General features: G+C 41.7%; 2 protein-coding genes and 1 long non-coding RNA gene across 3 annotated transcripts in view; 2 read left to right on the forward strand and 1 right to left on the reverse strand.

Moving 5' to 3' along the window:
* Positions 1 to 94: 94 nt before the first annotated feature.
* LOC135161952 (G patch domain-containing protein 1 homolog) lies at positions 95 to 3,891 on the forward strand. Its single transcript, XM_064119984.1, has 4 exons — positions 95 to 251; positions 459 to 831; positions 1,027 to 1,251; positions 1,569 to 3,891. The coding sequence occupies exons 1-4, from the start codon at positions 188 to 190 to the stop codon at positions 3,841 to 3,843; spliced, it is 2,937 nt and encodes a 978-aa protein (XP_063976054.1). The 5' UTR covers positions 95 to 187; the 3' UTR covers positions 3,844 to 3,891.
* Positions 3,892 to 4,135: 244 nt separating this feature from the next.
* Positions 4,136 to 17,691, reverse strand: part of LOC135162178 (dipeptidase 1-like) — a 53,835-nt gene continuing 40,279 nt past the window's right edge. Inside the window, exons 2-8 of the mRNA XM_064120368.1 lie at positions 14,542 to 14,871; positions 10,933 to 11,065; positions 10,348 to 10,539; positions 10,053 to 10,255; positions 5,932 to 6,092; positions 5,277 to 5,406; positions 4,136 to 5,163 (exon numbers count right to left, since the gene is read on the reverse strand). Of these exons, the coding sequence (XP_063976438.1) occupies positions 5,035 to 5,163; positions 5,277 to 5,406; positions 5,932 to 6,092; positions 10,053 to 10,255; positions 10,348 to 10,539; positions 10,933 to 11,065; positions 14,542 to 14,871 (1,278 nt within the window). The 3' untranslated portion in view covers positions 4,136 to 5,034. The remainder of the gene's footprint in view (positions 5,164 to 5,276; positions 5,407 to 5,931; positions 6,093 to 10,052; positions 10,256 to 10,347; positions 10,540 to 10,932; positions 11,066 to 14,541; positions 14,872 to 17,691) is intronic.
* On the forward strand, positions 15,753 to 16,885 carry LOC135164109 (uncharacterized). The gene is made up of 3 exons (XR_010299230.1): positions 15,753 to 15,900; positions 15,958 to 16,247; positions 16,318 to 16,885. It is a non-coding gene; the product is annotated as an uncharacterized LOC135164109 (long non-coding RNA).

Below are 17,691 nucleotides of genomic sequence, written 5' to 3' on the forward strand. Positions count from 1 at the left end.
CTATCACTTTTTGATTTTTTTTAAATCAAAAGTGTGGGTAAGGTAAATGACTTGCCTTTCCATCATGCGGTACGTTAGAGATACCGTGGGTCAGCCATAACCTCAATTCGTCCTGTCAAGTTTACGAACTTACGGGTAGAGAACCGAAGAATTGTCAATCAATGCTTTGATCCTTAGTTTATTAAACATGAGTGATTCCGATGATGAAAATTTTGTCACGTTTGGCGAACCCCTGGAGCCTCTGGATGAAGGTAATTGGCAACAAGTGGATCAATAAATAAATGAATATTCCCTTCAGTTGTAAATATACCCCAAAAATTGTTTACATGCTTATATTGTTGTCGAACTGATCAATTTAATTATTTATATTTAAATATCCCAATCCTTTTGTGTCCGTTTAATCGTGCTGATAATATTAAGGGACTAATAATATTAATGAAAAATATCTTATATTTCAGAAAACTTACCTCGAAAAAAGCCAATAACTGTGGAAGAACAGATCGCCACAGATGCTCAAGGAAGACGAAGGTTCCACGGTGCCTTCACGGGTGGATTCTCAGCAGGATACTTCAACACTGTTGGCACCAGGGATGGCTGGAGACCCCAGCAGTTCAAGTCTTCGCGGAGTAGCAAAGCAGGGACCGTCAACCAACTCCCTGAAGATTTTATGGACGAAGAGGACACCGGTGAGTTTGGAATAGCACCCACTGGGATTCGAGCCTCCAGTGATTACACTGGCTGTGGCAAGGGGACGAAGAGAGAGAGGCAAAGGGCTAACGATGGCCCAATTCCTGGGGTTCCTGTGCTCCAGGATTTATTGAAGCCTATCAGGTGTGTATGCAGCTTGTGAGAGAATTAGTAGATGGTCTATCCTTTCTCAAAATCTAAAGTTAATTTTGCTAGAAATTCATCTTATTTATTTACTTCGTCAACCTTGATTGATCCCATGTCAATGAAGTAAAAAACGTGATAAAATAAACGTCGAATATATTTCATGGAACACCGAAATGGTTGTCTATGTTGCAGTGACACGGTTGGAGTTGCCTTGCTGAAAAAAATGGGCTGGAAGCCAGGTCAGGGGGTGGGTCCACGAGTAACCAGAAGGGAAAAGCAGAAGACTCGTGAGAGGAATGACAAGAAGGTTTATGGGTGTTCTCTACCTACTCAAGAGTCGAAGGATAGCACTTCGGAGAGTTCAGACGATGATCAAGAAGGGATTCTCTTTGCTCCGGACGATTACGAGCCATATCGGTAAGATGAACAGAAAAATTGATTCATTCTCAGGGTTCAACGGTTAAGAACACGTGGAGATGGCTGTAAAAACAGATTACCGTTTCTGCCATCTGTTACATTCGAATTCTTTCCAGTTTTTTATGAAAGAGTAACTGGAAAAAAATGTGTATTTAGTACTCAACATTCTTTCTGCTTCATATCATAGTCCACTAGAGAATTATTCTCGTAGAATAAACGTACAAGAACTTGTTGAATGGGAAATAGAAATCCTCTAGTCCTCCCTCTTCATGTACAAAATGCTTCCACTTTGTAAAACCATCAACGTTTGTTCTCAGGCTGAATCCAAAAGACAATTACTTCGGAATCGGCTACAGTGGTCTCGACCGCACCTCAATCCTGGGGCACATAAATCTCTTTGATTCCCCGACCCTCCAACTTCGCGATAAGAACAAAAAATTCTCGATAAAAGGTCAAGCCTTCGGCGTAGGTGCTTTCGAGGCAGACGATGAGGATATCTATGCACGTGATGACATGTCAAGATACGATTTCACGTTGGGCCCTGAGACCCAAAAGAAAGCCATTCGTCCTTCGGAGTCGTCCACCCCGAAGAACTCCCTGGAAGGTTTCGTCCCAGCGACGAATGCTCTTCAACGAAAGAAACACTTTCCATCTCCGGATCTTCCAAAAGACTTTAAACCAGTCCACAGGGTGAGAAAGAGTAGATTTTCTCCAGCTGACGAGCCCCTCCCACGAGAATCCGTCCGAAGAAAGGGTTTAGGTCGTCACGACATGACCGCCAACGACAGATCAGTGATTCTAGGAGAATCTTCCAGTTCAGTAAAGCCAAAACCATTAGAAACACTCGAAAAACCACCGGGTAAGCCTTCCCCTGCGGCGAACATAATCTCTCGAACCCTGAACCTTCATGGCCGCGATTCGTCGAAGGAACGCGAGGCCTTAGCCCTGCAGCAGAGGAAGTGCTCGACCTCGTGGCTGGACAAACTTACCACCACAAGTTTCGTGAGTGCTGGAGTCGAGGGGGCAGGTGAGTCCTCGGGAAGTCTGAAGAACTTGTCTGAATTTAAATCAACCCAAGATGGTTCCAAATCCCCCACCATCGATGGGGATCCACTGCATTCTGACATCAGAAAAAATGACAGGTCGACAAGATTGGGGGAATCCCCGATTCCAGCAAAACCGAACACACTCGACCAACCGCCGGATAAATCCTCTCCTCATGAAGGCGATCAGCTGAAGGCCCGCGATGCCCTGGCACTACAACAGGGAAAATCCTCGAGCTCATGGCTGAATAAACTCACCACCACAAGTTTCGTGAGTGGTGGAATGGAGGGGACCAAGTCCTCGGGAAGTCTGAAGAACTTATCTGAATTCAAATGGAATGAAGGTGGTTCTAAGCCCTTCGCACTGGACGAGGAAAAGCAGAGGCGGTTTGAAAAGTATCAAGACTTGGCGAAGAACGATGAGAGGAATAAATTATCGATAATTCAGCCCCTGTCGATGACCGAGTGGGAGAGAGAACGAGAGAGCGAGGAATTTGAGCAGGCGTTGAGGCTCTGCAGTGGCCCTAGAACTTCATCAAGTAATGAGGTGGTAGCAAAGGATCCTATGGTAGCGGCAGCTAAAGTGAAAATGTTTGGAAAGCTGACAAGAGCCACTGAGTCCTGGCAACCATCGAGTATCGTATGCAAGCGCTTTAACATTCCCGAGCCAAAAACTGGCTGTGCAAAGCCAGAGGGAAAGGCGAAAAAGTACTCGGTCTTTGAGTCACTGGATTTTTGTGGAGGAGATACAAAGTTTCAAAAGGCAACAGACACTGCTGGTACCTACAAAGAGCCCCACATTCCGTACAATCCGCCGGAAGGGAATAAAGTGGAGAGGGTTTTGGGTGCTGTACAGATACTCGATACATCGGACATTGATACGAGGGGGAGCAAGTCGATGGAGAAAATAAGGGACTTTGAGGCGTCTTATGGGAAGGTCTTTGGCAAGAGTGAGGAGTCAGAGGGGGAGGGATCTCCTGGTGAGAAGGACGAGAAGACGGATCTCTTCAAGGCGATTTTCCTCAGCAGTAGTGAGGATGAGGCGACTGATGAAGATGATGATGTTAATCATGACACTGTCAAGTCTGTGCTGATTGGAAAGTCGATTGGTGATGCCAACCCACTGAGAAATGACTCACCACCTCGAGGGATCTTTGCCAAACTCGATTTGGATGAGTTGGTGAAGCCTGGTGGTAGCAAAAAAATTGTGGGTAGAGATATCGAAATACGAAAAATCGACGGAGCGATCGGGACCGATGAGGGGAGGAGTGGAGATGTTGCCAACGATGTGGATCAAGGTGAAATGAAAATTTTACCGCAGACGTACGGTCCCGCGCTGCCGGGGAAATCAATGAGGGCAGACGATTCTGGTAATCCTGAAATTGTGCAGAGACCCGTTTTTCGGAGTGTTGTCGTTACAAAATTGGATGGTGGGGATAAGTCGATCAAGTGGATTGAGAAGAGGGTGAAGAAGGAGAGGAAGAAGAAGCATAAGCACAAGGAGAAGGAGAAGAGGCACAGGCATAAATCGAAGAAAAGTAAAAGATGAACTTATTTTGTAGATGATGATTTATTAAAGAACTTGATTGTTTATTTATTGTGAAAAATATTTTTCTTCAATTAAAATGTTCAGCCTTTTTTTGGATACATCTGTATTGGGAGTTCTGTTGACAGCATAAAATAATATTTTTGTTTGTGGATTTTTACCCATCGAAGAACTTGGCATATCTGCATCTGTCATTCAGCTTCTCAATATTTAAATAAAAAAAGTATACCACTAATTGTAGGAATTGAAGGACAAGTAAAATTATGGGACAGTAATGGATAAAAAATCATGACATGTTTTACAATAGAAACATTTATTTATAGAACATCGTCGTCGAGATTACAACGAATTGATTGGATTTTTTTCCCCTCTTATTACATTGTATACATCATCTTTATTTATATTCCCAGCCCTGTAAATAGGAGATGGGAGGTGAGTCCAGGTCGGGTCGAGAGTTCACCTTTAAAAGCGTCCCACATATTGAATAGTTCGCTGGGTGACCTCGCCCAACTCTCGGAACGTGGAATAAGTGCACACGGGACACAGACAGGTAGATTGACGGGGTTGATGGAAAAAAAAAATAATAAATCACGAAACAAACAATTTCACGCGTCAAAGTTTCACCCCTCATGATATGAATCGCTTTTCAATTTGATTCGTTATTAAACATCTTTCCCATTATAAAAACCTCATCACGGTGAATTTTTTCATCAACCCCATAAGTGACTAAACATTGTTGTTTTTGACGCCAAGGGAGCGTGATTGGATGGCTGAAGAGGCGAGTCTGTTTTCCCTTGACGACAGGTACGTGCTGGTATGTTTAACATTTTTTTATGATTTTATTTATTTTTCTCACCGTCAGTTTTATTACTTCCCTTTTTTCCACCAAAATTGAGTCACAAAAGAGAATTAGTAGATTAGAGAGAACGAAACGCAGGAAAAACATGGCGAATCGTTCATAAATAATTCACGTCACTTTGAAAATTCATGACTAATGTCCCTTGACTCATTCAATCCTTACTTTATTATCAGTTTTTATCTTCAAATATAAGTTGTCTCCAGTCTTTTAAGGTGAGCATGGTAGATTGGTAGAAAAACACGACGAGAAAACCAGCGACAAATTTTTTTTCCCGAACATTTTTCGCTGGATGGAAGTGATGGGTACGAAGGAACATCAATAGTTTTGATAACTGGTCAAACTTCCGTAACTCTTTGTACGGAGTTTATGTCCAATGCGCAATTGCCAGTTGTGTCCGGCGAAGCGAGAAACTCCTCCGAGGCTTTTACACCCGCTGTTCGCATATCGTCCCGTACTCTTTCCACCTGAAGGGGTGGGAGGAGAAATTTTTAGAGATAAATGAGACGTGGGGGAGAAGATGGAGGGAATGAGGAGTGGAAATTCTGTCAACAAGCATTCACTGATGGAATCGACTTACCTGCCTGAGGACCCTGAGCAAATTCAAACCGGCAACTTTCTTGAGATCCAGAACATCCCACTTGCCGCTCCTCAGAAGTTCAGCAAAAAGTTCTGGATATCTGGAGACATCCTCCAGGCCTCTGGGTGTTCTTTAAACAATTCAAAATGCACACAAAGTTAATGTCAGAGGAAGTTTTAAATCACTTGTTGAGAGTTTTTGATCGTTTTTCATTTCGAGGGAGAAGGAAAATTTCGTTTACTTTTTGGGCGATAAAAAAAGTAATGCTGGAGTTGGTTTAGGTCGCTCCAGGAGGTGTGACGCGTAAAAGGGGGAGGAAACTTTATAGCAAAATGAAATGGATTTTGAGTCATATCTTTACGACTGTTAGTTCTGGAGATATTTGTATGCGTTGGGATATGAAGGGGTGTTTATACCTCGAAAACTACTGGATCGAGGGATTCGAGCCAAGATTGGTTCTATTTGTTTTTACATTTTTCTTCCTGTTACAATTGATGGGGAGATATTGATTACTAAATTATCTTTTTTTATTGCAGACTAGCACACAAGAGTATTTGAGTGAAAGAACTTCAAAAAAAACTATTTAATTCACTCTATTCTTCAAAAAAATTCCGAAACACAAGACATTAGAGCTCCTCAACCGGCGAAAACTCACTTATTTATCCCGTCAAAATCACCGCCGACACCGATGTAGTCCACCCCAATGAGATTCCTGATGTGATAAATATGTTCCGCCACGTCAGTGACACTGGCGTCCGGTCCACACTTGACAAAATAGTTGTAAAATGTCACCATGACGAGTCCCCCATTAGTAGCCTGAAAAGGGCACGAAGTAAAATACCAATAAAGCTTAAAAAAAATCAGTTTACAAAAGCAACAATACGAGGGTAATTCAATGTTGTGTACGTATATGGTGACCTGTGAACTATATCCGTGAATGCTCCCTGAATCCTCACCAGTGTGTGTGAAAGGTAAAGTGAGAGAGGGAGAATTGGCGCAACGAATAGTCCTTCAATACCGAACATTTGGAACGTGAAACTTTTATCCGAGTTACGTTTCTAGCAGCGCCGGGCTACAAACGAACTGCATGAGTTTTTATTGCACTACTTTTGGCAATAAATACAGACTGTACCGAGAGCCGACTATCGACAGTCACGGGATACAAAAAATACAAAAGAAAAGGTATCAATGGGGGAGAATTTTTTATATTTCTTTCACTTGATAAAATTTTACTATTCTGAATATTTTTCATTGTACATTTTATACGCAAAAAGGGGCGTGGAGGGATGGAAGAGGGGGTGGGGTAAATGGTTGGGATGTATCGGGGCTTTGTAAGCGACGACTTGAAGATTTAAATATTCAAATAGCTGGGGTTTGGCCATTGACTTGGAATTAATGGAAATCCAGCGGCAGTACTAGCCATTAGGGCCAAACCATCCGGGTATAATAGTAACCCAATGCGCATACCACTAGATATGACCCTCGTAGATTTGATCATTGTCATCCGCTATACAAACGAAAGTCAATCGACAATTCACCATCTGAGGGTCACGCCGGTGATTGGATTATGAAGGCTGATTACGAATTTTTACATAATTTTTTTACTTAAAATTACGACGTTGAATAGTAAATGCTGTCACTTTGATCAAGCTCCTCTATCTCAATTTTTTAATATAAATTACCCTATCGTTCCGCAAAAGTATCATGAACTATCAGACCTCACTCCCCTGGGAAATTCCATTTCACTAGTCCCTCAAAAAAAAAATCGCCACTGTCGTTCCCCACAATTATCAGTACCGACAATTCCCCTCAAAAAACCCTGGAAATTCTCACGCTGATAATCCACTCCCAATCGGACTAAACACCGATAGATTGATGGGATAAATTCATCATAAATTCATTATAAACTCCCAGTGAATTTCGTCAATGCAATTTGGTTAGAATTAATCTAATTGAATTAACCCCGGGTGAGCCGCATTTGTTGATGATTGGAGGGAGGGTGGGTTCCTCGTTTACCCTCTTTCAGTTTTCCCGCGTGGGTCAGCAGCGCCCCCTTCCCCCATTCCCTCCCCGGCCCTTTCGATACAGCGCATGCAGTGAAACAAGGGAGAAGGGGACTTCCAATTTAATCTCGTGTAACTCAGTTGATCCTTCGAACGTTTCCAATCGATGTCGGGTAGGAACGTGTGTCCTCCTATGAATGGAGAGCGCAGGGAGTGAGGGTGAAGGGGTGAAGTCAATTGGCCCGGCGATCGTCGGAGGATTTTCCATAATTATTGCCATCACGTCTGATCAAAGCCGGTCTTTATTCACTGGCTTGCCAACGCCGTCTGATCAGATACTGACCTTTCCTCCTTTTCCCCAGATTATTACCGTCTCATCTTTTGTATATCGGATTCGCGCTATCTCGTGCCCAACGGTTCAATCGAATGAAGCCAAATCAACCGGAGTGTTTAAGGAATATCGGGTTCCATTGGAAAAATAGAGTGATACAGTAGATAGAGGTCCGAGAGGATTTGCTATCGCTCGACTAGCTTCCGGCGTTTATCGCTCTTTATACGCTTCTGTGGACTGTATAAATAGGGCTCCAGGAGGGTGTATACTCATATCATTTAATTGTTTGCAATCTGACGCGAGGGAGCTAAGTATCTCTTCCGGGCTTTGAATTTTTTGTGTTCTAATGCTGTTCGGTTTTTTCAGGGACATTGATCGAGGTTTTTTTTTGTTATGAATGAAAGCACTGTGGGTATATTTATAAAAAAAATTGAATAGGAATTGTTGGGAATATTAAATGTAAATTTCACGAGTTAATTGAAGAAAAAAATTTAATGTGACTGATTTACCGATTTGGTACCGAAAGGTTTAACAATCTCGTTTTGTCGCCTCCACTTTTAAAAGATTAATTTTTTAAAATTCAAATATCACAAGCTCTGAACTTGGAATTTCCAGCATTCTCCCCAGCTTAAAAATCCACCAATCAGAAAATCCATAATGCGTCCTCCACAGCATCATTAAAACCGATGAACACCCCCCGGAAAATCCAATCTACTTGTGTATAAATCACAGGGCAACAGAATCAAAAGCACAGGGGTAAATTATTGAAAAATCGGGTGAGCAGAGTGTGCGAATGTCAGTGGAAAGAGATGTTTTTTTTTCGCATCGGTGATTAATAGCCACACGAGTCTCAATGGCGAGTGAGAAAAGGACTGAGTGGTAAAAAAAGTTTCGAAAAAAAAAAAGAAGTCAAAGGCTATATCCGTTGAAAGGGAGCATTAACGAACCTCGGAAAAACAGAGGAAGTGAAATTTAAAAAAATGTTCGCTCAATTAGAAAAGCTTCTTCCCTAGAGAGAGAGAATCAATTTATCACATCGCAAGAACTTCTAATTGTGTCCAGCGAGGGTAGACATTTCGAAAAATCCCCCTCAACTGGCGAAATGGAGGCTTTTTCCAGGGCGTACCATAACGTTTAATTTTCATTTGCAATAGTCGAATGGTGAATTCTGGGAGAACTAGGGTCGATAGTTCTCTTCAGTAACGATTCACACTGGCACCAGTGGGTTCGAGGGGATGAGGGGTTTTTCTTAATGGAGCAGAAAACTCGTGCAATGGAAAGGAATCGCCGTTGGTAATTGTTTTAGGCCACTGAAACTGCTGGTGTGCTGGTGCCATTGGCAAGCTTGGTAATTATCTCTACTCCCTTTTCTCGAACATTCAACCGCATTCCTTTGCTTTCCCTCAGCAATGCCAGATGAATTCACTCGTTGAATTTGCGTATGAGGCGTCGACTGTGGTTGCACTGAGTGCGATGGCCAGGGATCGGTGAACGAGGAAGTCTGCGATATCAATCGAAATTTCATCCTCATCTGATATCACATTGAGTTTCCATGCCGAGTAAATATGATGGGGATCCTGATAGGGTTTCAACAATTTCTGGGGCTTCACATGAATCCACTTTGAATTTACTCGTCGATGGGAATTTAATCGGCTGGATATTTACTTTGATGGAGGTAACTCAGTGGGAAAAGTGTTCGCCAACACTAATTATTATATCTTAATTTCGAGGGATTATTCCTGTCTTCGAGATTTAGGGGCGGACTAGGGTTGTCTGGATCGAATTGAAACTCATGAAATCAGAAAGATGTTGGAGTTCTGAGGAGGGAAGAGTTAGTGTTTTTATATCAGGTTTGGGGGTTCAGGGGGTTTTAGGGACTCCGATGGGTGGTCGAGGGGCAAGTTCAATTAATTAGTGCAGAACGTGGGGTATTTTCATCCATTAATAATTAGTCTTGGAGCTTTCACGGCTGTGTCATCGATTCTAATGGAACATCGGCTTTAAACTTTCTAGAGGATTATTCCGGATGATCGACAACTAATGTCCAGTCTGCGAAGCGTTCGTGCACCTCGTGTTTTTGGGCTTTCCGACGGTGGCGACAAGAGGTTTTACTTCAATGAGAATTTTTTGCGGATAAATATTGGTTTAGAAGAGAGAATTATCGACAATTCAAATGAGTTGAGGAATTCCAGTCTAATAGTGATATTCAATTGAGAATTTTGTTAATTTTCCAGGCAAATTAAAAACTCTATGATTTTTTCCCTCAAATGGCATTAACTGTCACTTTTTAATCAATTACTAGTGGAAATTAAATTTGCTTCTCTACTGAGTTGATGAATCCACTCTCACGTTCTCAATTAAAAAAAATATTCCCTCAATGTGCAACTGCACTATTCTCTGTGAATTTGAAACACTAGCCAGCGAAAAAAAAAAAAAACTCACCAGTTGTTTGAGAATGTCATCTGGCACATTTCTAGTGGAATTACAAATGGCAAAAGCGGAAGAGTGAGAGAATATGAGTGGAGCTTTGCTGACCCTCAATGCATCCCTCATGGTCGCCCTGGCAGTGTGACTGAGGTCGATCAGCATTCCGAGCCTGTTCATTTCGCGAACAACGGCTTTACCAAATCCAGTGAGTCCACCCCCTGGAAAATTCATCAGAAAGCCATTACGTAATTACCCCAAGGGCAGTACGAATATTGTGAAATTGATTTGATCCTCTGGTATAGGTACTCACCACCACCGTTGTCCTCCTGCTCTACGGATGAGCTCTTTGCCCACGGGGTGTTGCACGTGTGTGTCAACGTGAGATAACGTACACCCAATTGATAAAGGGTTCTTAACACAGCCAGACTACTACCAAGACTGTGTCCACCCTCTACTCCAATTAACGACGCTATTCTTCCTCTCGCGTGTGCCTCTAGTATCTCTGGAAGTGATGAAGTTTGACAATTGGACAAATGGTGGAGACAATTCATAAAAAGGATAATTAGTGGAGTTTCATTGATTGATCATCCAAATCATTATGTAATATTTGACTACAAATATGGAAATATGTGATGAAATGGGAGGCTCATATTTGGAATTAATTGTTCAATGGAAATAAAGCAGACGAAAATTATGAGAAATTTCATTTTTAATTGAAAATTAGAAATATCAACAGATGGATAAAATATTGAATGAAATATTGTTGTGAGTTTATTTTAGTTGATGAGAAAAATATCGAAATATTGCCAGAAAAACAAATGGAAAATTATAGTCAACTCATCAACGACTTCACCATCAACTCCAGTCGAATAAACCATGACACCACTCGACTCACCCCTGGAAGAGGCAGCGAACTGCATGTGCTGTGAGTACTTCTCAATGAGTCTTTTAATGAGGTCCACTTGCTCGAGAGTCAGCTGAACGGCGTTGAGGTACTGAGACTCGCAGGGCACGTAGGCAGCCCAAAACTGCAACAAACAGTTTTCAGTTAAATACGAATGAGGGAGAAATTTCTCTCTCACAATGTTGCACAACTTGGTGAATTATTATTTCCTTACTTTTACACAGTAGTAATTCAACACGAGAGTAAACACGGGTGGAAGGAGGTGGACGAATAAACACGGGGATGCATTAATTTGTTGTTTCGGGAGGGGAAAATTGTTTTAATACATGTGCATATTTGGTAAGTTGTCCAGAAGTTACTTGTTAATTGTTATGATGGTTATGCTTCTAAATTGCAAACCAGAATATAAATTTCATTCTTACTATTATTCACATAATTATGTAAAATATTCCTGGTGGATTTTGACATATGGAAAATGAAAGTAAAATTGATTAATGGTTTATAAAATAGTATTTTCATAGCTAATAAAGGAATTTTAACTCTGCACTTCACTTTTGCGCATCGGTGGAAGCACGAAAACCCATATGTGTTACGTGAATAAAAGAAAATTATGTGTCTGCTGTAAAGGGATCCTGAGGTATGATAAAATATAAGACATGTGGGAGTATGCGGAGAAATCGTTTGGCTGCGTTATTCAAGTACGTGACCACTGGGTTTACGGTGATACATCAACACCCCCAGAATATACGTGGAAAACCTGATGGGATTTGAAGACAAGTGCCAAGTGCAAACTGTTATCACAGCGAGGAGAATATGAACAATAGTGGAGAACGTTGTAACGAAGATGATGTGAATGATGGGTGAGAGAGGTGGTTCGTGAACTTTTTTGGAAAGGTTATTCCTGCAAATTAGTGATAATTAAACGAGTTTTGGCTGATGCCGGGGGGCATTTATTCTCCAGAGACTGAACTCCATGTTTCACTCGTCCCTTTTGCTGTCATTGCTCACTCCTTTTGTCCTCCCCCCTCCCCCCCTCTATTCCCCTCGAGCAAATTTTTTTTTCTTTCTGTTTCACCAGGTTGTACTCGACGTACTCGTCCACATTTCCATTATCCCCCCATGTCTCTTGGTGTTATGCGCGGGACAGGATATATCGATCTTGCTCTCAACCCCCATTCAATCTTCTCTCTTGTCCTGCATATGCATTCTATATGTGTACCTTTCCTTCAGTGCAACAGCCATCCACCTATGTGCGCCTGTCACGTATAAACCGACGACAAGTGCATGTCACTAAGGATCCCTCTCTGTGTAATCTCATCGGCTAGTGGAGACCCTCAAACGGACTTTGACGCATGAATCGATTTTACCTTCGAGTTTAATGACAAAGTTTGATCGTCAGAGAGGCGGACAATGTACCTGATGTGATGCAAAGGATTGAGGGGACATTTTCAATTTATGGGGGCTTGATATCTTGACAGTGTTGGTGGATTGGCGGTTTTGTTTTTCCCGGAGATTTTATACTGTGTCAGTCATTGGGGGAAAAATTTCAATTTTGCGGATAGTTGAGGGACATTTTATTTTTATTTTAGAAAAAAGAGACATTCAATATATTTTTTTATGGATTTTAGAATTTAGTAAGTTGGACTCTGAGGGAAGGTGGAGAAACGAAGTTTAATTTCCGAGAAATAATGCATTATTTACATATATATAATTACATATATTGAGTAGTGGCAAGCGAATGTATTTGGGAGAGAATTTTTGTTCTAAGTGAAATTAGCCAAATTGTTATTCCCAATAAAATAATTATTTCAACACACAGAGACCATCTCCAGTACTAAGAACAACTTGTTTGCCAGAGAAACCCATCCCACCCCTCAATAGCCGTAATGAATGTACCACAGCTGGCAAATATATCCGAAAGGGATATACCGAAGCACGTAGAGCGGTCACGGGTTAAAGGTAAATAACATTTCTCTTTCTCCTGGTTTATTAAGGAACGGGCGAATGGGTTGAGAATGAAGAGGGAAGAAGAACTGTCTGAGGGGTCCAGTGCGGCTGGTCTATATTGTAGTAAAAGTACCTCCGGCGTGCCGGTCGCCTCCGGGCATAAGTGAATCGATGAATTAGTGAACGGCTCTATTCCACGACGTCTCACTTCTTCCTCTCTCACCTCCTCGTCTCCCATCCCTGCTAAAATGTCCGAGGGACGAAGGGAGACTGGACTGGTGGTCTGGCCTTGCAGTTTAACCATTGCACGTAGGCGAAACTTACGGGACGAATACCACAAAGTTGAAGTTTCCAGATAGTGGATGGACGCTTCCTGATCCCGTGAGAATGAAACACACTGCTTGGCTAGGTTTGAGTTTCAACCAGTGGATAACTTGAAATTCCTGTCTTCCATTTGCCATGTACAAACGTTTGTTGTATTAATGGAATTGCTGAATTTCCCCGGTTGCGGATGTTCGGTATTCGATGGGAGAATCAATTTGTTGCTGGGATTTTTCATTGTACGAGTGTTTACCCAGGTGAAGGGAGTGGAGATGACGAGTGAAAGACTAATTTAATTTATTGAAACTTTATTATTCAGTCTGCAGAGAATATACACTACTTTAGCTTCTTGGTAATTAATTTTTTTAATCAAATAAAAATTAGGAAAAAAGGATGAAGCTCAGAAAGCTCACAGCATTCACAGGTATCAACTGGGGTCTATGAAAGTCCCAAATTGAATTAATGAAATAGGGAAATTTCTTTGGTAGTATGTGCTTGGTATTCACTGTGAAAGAAAACAGAGCGTGATGTGTTGCCGAGAATTTTTTGCTCGTGTTTTTTCATAAGCTGGAAGACGAGTTGCTGCGAAGAAGACGAGTGAAAAGAGCTTATGGCATTAAAAATGCCCAGAGATTGTTGGATGTGGATGGAAGGGGGTACTCGTGCTGACACAAAGGGAGGGGAAAAAATGTGGAAGGAGCTGCTGTACTGCATCAGAGTGCACACTGTAAACTCGCTTTGGACGGTGAGTTTGTAGATTTTGGATGTGTTCTGTGTGTACGTGTGGAGATATGCCCATTCTGATACTTCAGGACTCTCGGTACATCCTCCAGGGGCACTGGGTTGCATTATGGATGGCATTCACCCGTACATCCGTGCATACATTACAGTTTGCACTTGTGTCTGTGGAATCCGATAAGGGTAGGGGGTTGCGCTGGGAGATTTTTCATGATTGGAGGCTCGAATTGATGGCTCACTGCACACGTGTAATGGTTCAAATGAGAAACATCAATCGTGAAGAACCGAGTGGGAAAAATTCCAACGACGAAATGATTTTTTAAATAATTTTTCATGGGCTTGAGTTATTTATTACGGCTTCGGTCGGCGAGATTTGGCAATATGCTGATACGATTGGAGGGAGTCACCCCTCATGCTACAGAATTGAATAGAAATTTGAGAATGGAAAAAAATAGGGAATTGTTAGGGGAATCTGTCGTTATTGAGTTGTGGCTGACCAAAGATTGTTCGTTCTACTTGGGTGCGTCGTAGCTGTCGTCTGAGGCCCTTGCACTTGCTCTAGCCAATTATCGAATTGAAAATTAATTTAATTACCTGACCACCGACCATGCCCTGGCGTAGCCGGGAAAGATCCGTCTGACTCCAGGCGCTCTTACTCCACGGGGCAATTTGCCGGAGATCCTTGTCAAAATCAAACTCGCCGAGTTGATTGTGCACAAAGTTACGTATATTCCATGGTAAATCATTGTGACCATCGATCAGTGGTACTTCAGTGAGTACTTGACGCACAGTCTGGAGACGTTCGCGGGTCGACGTTAGGGTTGCTACTTCGCCGTCGGCGGGACGTGGCCCGACCCGGCCGATCCAACTACCGATTGTCAGAAATATCACTGTCACTATCCAGGCGCCACTCGTACCCGCCCCCTGCAACAACAGAAAATTATTCATCATTTCGAGGGATGGAAATGTGGTGGAGCCGAGAGATTATACACTGCACACTGCAATTGCAGTGACTGCTGCACTCTCTCCTGTACACGCTGGGAATTGTTTTCCCAAATGGATAAAAATATGTTCTTTATCGGTGAACTCTTCGGGAAAAATTGAAGTAATCGATCGAAGCTTATTTGAATTTTCAATTTTGTGAGGAATTGAAAGTGAATTAATATATTAACTTGAAGTATTTATTAATATACTTATTAATATATTTATTTAAAGTCTGCGTGAAATTTCAAATCATTTTTTTTTCAATAATGTAACAAAAATTTGAATGTCTTCGTAAAAAGTGGCGCATCAATTTCCCAACATCATAATAGATGATAATCTGTTATTTATCGGGTATTTTATGACGGTATTAACCGGATATCTGAATAAAATCGGATGCGTAGGAAAACGTTAGCCGGATGTTTGTGAATAAAATATACCGATTAAGTAAGACATAAGCCTGATCCGTCGTTGAGTTATTCCTGGCAGTGTATCAGGGGGGATTATGTATAAATGAGGGTCGAAGCGTACAATCCATGTACACCAGAGTGAATACAGATATAGTGAGGATGGTGTAGCTAAATATATAAGGCTAACGCTGAATAGAAAGTGGAAAATGGAAGAGATGGCAGAATTAAAGCTTTGAAATTCATTCGAGAAATGATTCGTCCGGATGCAGAAGAGGAGACCAGCAAATATAACTTGTTAGGAGAGACCGGGCTTTTCTACTCACGAATGGCTTATTATATTTGCTCGCATAATTGCACGAAAGCACGGAAAACGCTTGACTGTATTAGACGGAAGTTTTCTTCCTTGTCTATCAACGCCCGCTATTGTTTGAGTTTTCAATTTACTGAATGAATTACAGATTAATTTGATGTTCACTGGGCTGTGTTCATATCGTCGAGGGTGCGAGGGGGATTATTTTTTTAAACTCAAGTTCAATGGGAGGAGTGGAAGAAAAATGTTGAGGTATTTTCAGTGTCGACTTTAATTCGGAAGCCCTTGACTGATCGTTTTCATCGGCAGATGATGGATCGTGCCTCGTGTTCTCGCTTCTGATTAAAAAAGGAGAGATCGCGGGCTTATGACACTTGACTCCGGAAAGTTTTGGAGGTTATTGTGGAAAAAAATGAGGTAATATTGTAGAATTTATTGCTTCTGTCAATGGGACAGGTTATGGACGATTTTGTGAGGAATTGAGGATTTTTCGGATGGAAAAGGAAAGGGGGAAGGATAACTACAAAAAAGGCAAATCTTCAATCGTGAATTTTTCCTCAGATTTCGGCGATTTTTCAGTCAATAAACTATATAATTTCGTATGTTTTATATTTTTTTAAAATTTAATGCACGATCGGACAAGAAAACAATGAGTTTTACCATCTCTAGCGTTCACCCTCCACCTCCGAGAGAAAAAATTGCCGAATTTTCACTGCAATTGTTCCACTTTTCCGTGGAATCCTAATCCCCGGAGATATCAGAGTTTCCTCTCAGCCCAGAGACACCGTGAAATAACAAGTCCAAAGCTGTTAGTTCGAGGAAAAGTACCCCTGGCTCTCGTTCTCTCTAAGAGACAGGTGCCTCGGTGAAACTGTTTCTTCAACTTCCTATGACGCCGGTGTGCGTTCCCTCTGCCACTTCCGACGGAAATCCCGGCTAGACATCCTGTCGTGTCTTCGACTTGCCTCAACATGGTGCTCACATCAGCGTCTTTGGTGCTTGTAGGAGTGTTTCCTTGTTCAGGTCACCGCACACCGAGCTACACTGCCTACTTCGGTGCACCAATTAGCGGCGTGAGGGATTCTTGATCACAAAGACAATTTCAAGGGAGATGAATCAGACTTACGTACTCGAAGAAGCTTTAGGGCGAATATTCTCAAGTTTATGGCCTGCGAGAAGTGTTCTACCGGAAATTTCCACCTTTAGTTTTCAAAATCAATACGGAAATGGAACGGGGAAGGGCATGATGACGTTTCTATGAAGAAAAATCGAGGAAAAATTATGAAAAAAAGTTCTTCATAATTTATTTTCTGATTTTATTCAAAAATTTTTTTTTCAATACAAGAAGTACTTAATAAAAAATGGGTTTTTCATTTAATATACGAAAACAGTTTCTAATTGTGTTGAAAATAATTTGTCTCCTCAGAATATTTTGAAAATGATTTTATTCTAAAATTTGTCATAATTTTTGTGACGTTTTAAGTGAAAAAATCCACACACTCACACACACCACACTCACCCCACTCATCACACTTTCCGATATTTTCTTTTGTGAAAATTTAATTTTTGTCACATGCCCTGGCTTGCTCTCTCAATGAAGAAAACTCGCTTTCATTCCACATCACAATCGAGTGATGAGCCAGTAAAACAGCAATATGAAAGCAAACGATTGTTTTTCAATTCCCCTCGATGTAATCAGTTGGACCAGCGCCAGAAGTAAACTCCTTTTTATACCATGGTTTTTTTTTCACCCTCTTGTCATACTTCTTCCTATCTCCCTGGAAAACTTGCTCTCGTCTTCACCGTGGCTCGCCCCGGAAATACTGAGAGATATTTACGATAAGCTGAGAACGCCAGACGGAAAATGAGGGGGATGCTGGGTTTTTTTAATGACGCCAAAGTAGTCAGGTGAGAGGGTGCTCCAGGTGGTCTAAGATGCATCTGGGGAGAGTGGATGGTTAAGGAAAATTAATTATTGTTGATGGAGTCGAGGGGTTACACAGCGTCGATGATTCTAATTTTGATTTGTCAACTTTCTGGGTC

The sequence above is a fragment of the Diachasmimorpha longicaudata genome, chromosome 1 (assembly GCF_034640455.1).
Source record: "Diachasmimorpha longicaudata isolate KC_UGA_2023 chromosome 1, iyDiaLong2, whole genome shotgun sequence".
Taxonomy (NCBI): Eukaryota; Metazoa; Arthropoda; class Insecta; order Hymenoptera; family Braconidae; genus Diachasmimorpha; species Diachasmimorpha longicaudata.